Source organism: Artibeus jamaicensis, unplaced genomic scaffold (assembly GCF_021234435.1).
Source record: "Artibeus jamaicensis isolate MK-2021 breed Jamaican fruit bat unplaced genomic scaffold, CSHL_Jam_final scaffold_584, whole genome shotgun sequence".
Lineage (NCBI taxonomy): Eukaryota > Metazoa > Chordata > Mammalia > Chiroptera > Phyllostomidae > Artibeus > Artibeus jamaicensis.
Window position 1 is genome coordinate 10,198,768 of NW_026522048.1, and position 3,142 is coordinate 10,201,909.

General features: G+C 45.2%; 1 protein-coding gene across 1 annotated transcript; it reads right to left on the bottom strand.

Moving 5' to 3' along the window:
* Positions 1-749: 749 nt before the first annotated feature.
* Positions 750-2,915, bottom strand: MYF5 (myogenic factor 5). The gene is made up of 3 exons (XM_037158475.2): positions 2,415-2,915; positions 1,485-1,560; positions 750-1,058 (listed from the first exon to the last, which is right to left on the bottom strand). Exons 1-3 carry the CDS (start codon positions 2,913-2,915, stop codon positions 868-870), a joined length of 768 nt encoding a protein of 255 aa, XP_037014370.1. The 3' UTR covers positions 750-867.
* Positions 2,916-3,142: the final 227 nt, after the last annotated feature.

The window sequence follows — 3,142 nt, forward strand, 5'->3', positions numbered from 1 at the left end:
CATTACATGGTACAGCACTTAAAGGGAAAATTTTACTTAGCAGACTCCCTCGAAATATGATTAACATGGAAATATGCTTTTCTTTTCATTTGTGACATCAACAGGACCTAAACAGAAACCACAAAATGGTAAATATTCGTAATTTATCCTCTGAGCCAACTGTTTTGTTATTTTCAGCCCTCCCCGAAAGATTGTATGTCAATGACTGCTAATTCCATTAGGGATTTTTTTTTTTCGAAAAATCATGAACTAAAATATTTCTTTATTTAAACAATTTTATTTATGGTGGAATTTTCAAAATGTCTTATATCTTGAAATTATCCACAAAGTACTATTTTGTGCTTACAAGATGTATTTCTTATAAGAAAAGATAAAAATATATACCATTAGGCAGTATCGTTATATTTTATTTAATACAACTAAAGGATTAAACAATAAAAAAAGTTAAATATATTTAAATTTTTCCATAACTGATTTGCAGTTGTTCTAATGTGTTGAAAAAAATAAAGATCTAAACACCAGAGATACTTTGACAAGCAATATTTATAAAATATAAGTTAAGCATTGCAACAAGCTACCTTCAATGAATTGCCCCTATCAGAAATAATATTATTGGAAGCAAGTATCTAAAGCAAAGAATAAGAAAAAGGGGTGCGGGTAGAGGGAGGAGGAGAACAGAAAAATGTATTAATGGCAATGGTCAGTTTTTAAATACATTTTCTTATAAAGTGGCAAGATAATATGTACAAATCTACAACTGGAAGGAAATCTCTCTGTACAGGTCGACTTGCTTTTTGACTCTGCGGACATCCTGTCTCTTGTGTAATAGGCCCTCCTGGCGGAACTGATCAAAACTAGATTTTTAGTTCATAGCACATGATAGATTAGCCTTGAACTAGAGGCCCCTGGAGTTGCAGGCTGTGAATCAGTGCTGGCAGCTGGGGAGAGAGAGGCCAGGTCCTGCAGAGGCAATCCAGGTTGCTCTGAGTTGGTGATCCGATCCACTATGCTGGATAAGCAATCCAGGCTGGATAAGGAGCTTTTATCTGTGGCATACACTAAAGATACAAAGACAAAATCATTTAAAAAATCCAAATATATGTATAGGTTTGCTTATGTTGTTGCCCTTTACACTGTAGGTCAGCTCCTTTGACACCCAGGGGTCAGGTAGTGACAGGAAGCCTGATGTAGAAATCTTCAACAAATATTATTGAGGGTGGATGTAGGGAGTGAAAAATCCCTCTAGTGCTATTTCAAGCAAAAGTGCATATGTGTGTATCTGTTGGGTGGATTTTGAGCCAATGTGTGTGTGTGTGTGTGTGTGTGTGTGTGTCTAGTTTGCTCTGCTAATAAGTCCCCATAAGAATCATCATTTCCATTCCACTCCCCAACATCAATATTGCCACAAAGGATGGACTGACTTCACAGGCTGAATTGTGAAGTCGAACTGGTCTTTAAACTCCTCTGAAGTCATCAATTCTTACCATTTGGTACATCAGGACAGTAGATGCTGTCAAAACTGCTGCTCTTTCTGGACCAGACAGGGCTGTTACATTCAGGCTGTAATATAAGACACAAAGGAAAAAGTTTGTTTTCAGGTCTTGGCAAAAGGTTCTCTGCTCTAGAGTGAGGCAGTGCTTACCCGCTTGCTCCCTAAATTGACCACTGTCAATCACCTTCATTGCCTTGATTTAGGAAGGGTTAGTCCTACCAAATTGCAAGGGCACTGAGGTCAATCTCTGTGCTTGGAGAAAAGGAAAGCAGCAGCAAAGGAAAGGGGGTGGGGGGTGAATTCAGCAGCAATGTGCATTGGGTTAACCATGCAAAATGGATTGGACTAGAAGGAAGCCACACTAATTCAGGCAGAAAGCACTTTCCCAGGGCAAAAACACATGAAAACCTGGCAGTTTGGACCAAGCGCCCTCTGTAAAGAATGCATCAACACCCCTTTCCAGCCAGGCCTCAGCAGAGCAGGGACTGGGGCCCCCCAGCATTTCTTTCAATTTCCTCCTTGAGTTATAAACTGTGGGTAGGGCACTGGGAGCTTCAGAGAGCTGTCTTCAGAAGATAGGGTATGTCAGGGTCCACTGGTGGTATATTTGGGAAACAAACTGAGCCGTGGAGAAAACGTGATTGATCATTCACAGCCACCTATGTCACATGGCAACTCTCTCCTACAATGCCCACCTAGAACCGGGAAGGAAATCAAATTAAAGTACTGTTCAACAGCTCTCTATTTCTTGGCATCTTTCTAAATGCCGGCACCTCCCTTCTCTTACCATACCTGCCTCCCCACGCACAACTATCCACAAAATAACCATTGAATATTTAATCGCCACACCTGGTTTAAATGACATATAAGGATTTTTGACAAAGATAGGGGCAGTGGGGCAGGTGCCAGAGCTGACTCTTACCATGCCGTCGGAGCAGTTGGAGGTGGGGCTGGTGGGCTCCGAGCAGCTCTGTCCGGGCATGCTGTAGTAGTTCTCCACCTGCTCCCTCAGCAGCTCCTGCAGGCTCTCGATGTAGCGGATGGCATTCCTGAGGATCTCTACCTTGGGCAGCCTCTGGTTGGGGTTGGTCGTGGTGCACCTCTTGAGTGTCTCGAAAGCCTGGTTGACCTTCTTCAGGCGTCTCCGCTCACGCATGGTGGCTGCCTTCCGCCTATCCATGGTAGTGGACTTTCTCTTGCACGCTTTGCAGGCCCACATGAGGCAGTGGCCAGCCTGGTGGTGGCCCGTAGGTGCTCGCACGTGCTCGTCCTCGTCTGAGCCTTGCAGCTCTGCTTTGTGAGCCCCGAACGCAGCCACTCGAGGCTCAAACTGGTCCCCGAACTCTCCCTCAGGGGATGGGATGCAAGAGCCGTCGTAGAAGTACTCCGAGGGCGAGAACTGGCAGCTGTCCATCATGTCCATCCTCTGGGGTGAGGCTGGCGGTGCACCTGACTGCAGCGAGGGGGACAGGAGAGAAAGTGGACCCTGCGCCTCTGTGGGCCGGCAAACCCCCGGCGGAGCTCGCAGGTCGGTTTCTCCCGTAATTAACAAGGGCAGAAGCCTGTCGGCCTGGGTCTGCCTTGCTGGGGTTAGGGCTCTTTATATATTCTTGGGGGATGGAGGCCGGCCCCAGTGACCGGGCACTATTA

Excerpts from the sequence above, each read along its gene's own strand:
- MYF5 (XM_037158475.2), bottom strand. The coding sequence starts at position 2,915 with ATGGACATGATGGACAGCTGCCAGTTCTCGCCCTCGGAGTACTTCTAC. Across the intron at positions 1,561-2,414 it reads CCAACTGCTCCGACGGCATG|CCTGAATGTAACAGCCCTGT; the intron begins GTAAGAGTCAGC and ends CTTATATTACAG. Across the intron at positions 1,059-1,484 it reads CTGTCCTGATGTACCAAATG|TGTATGCCACAGATAAAAGC; the intron begins GTAAGAATTGAT and ends TTGTATCTTTAG.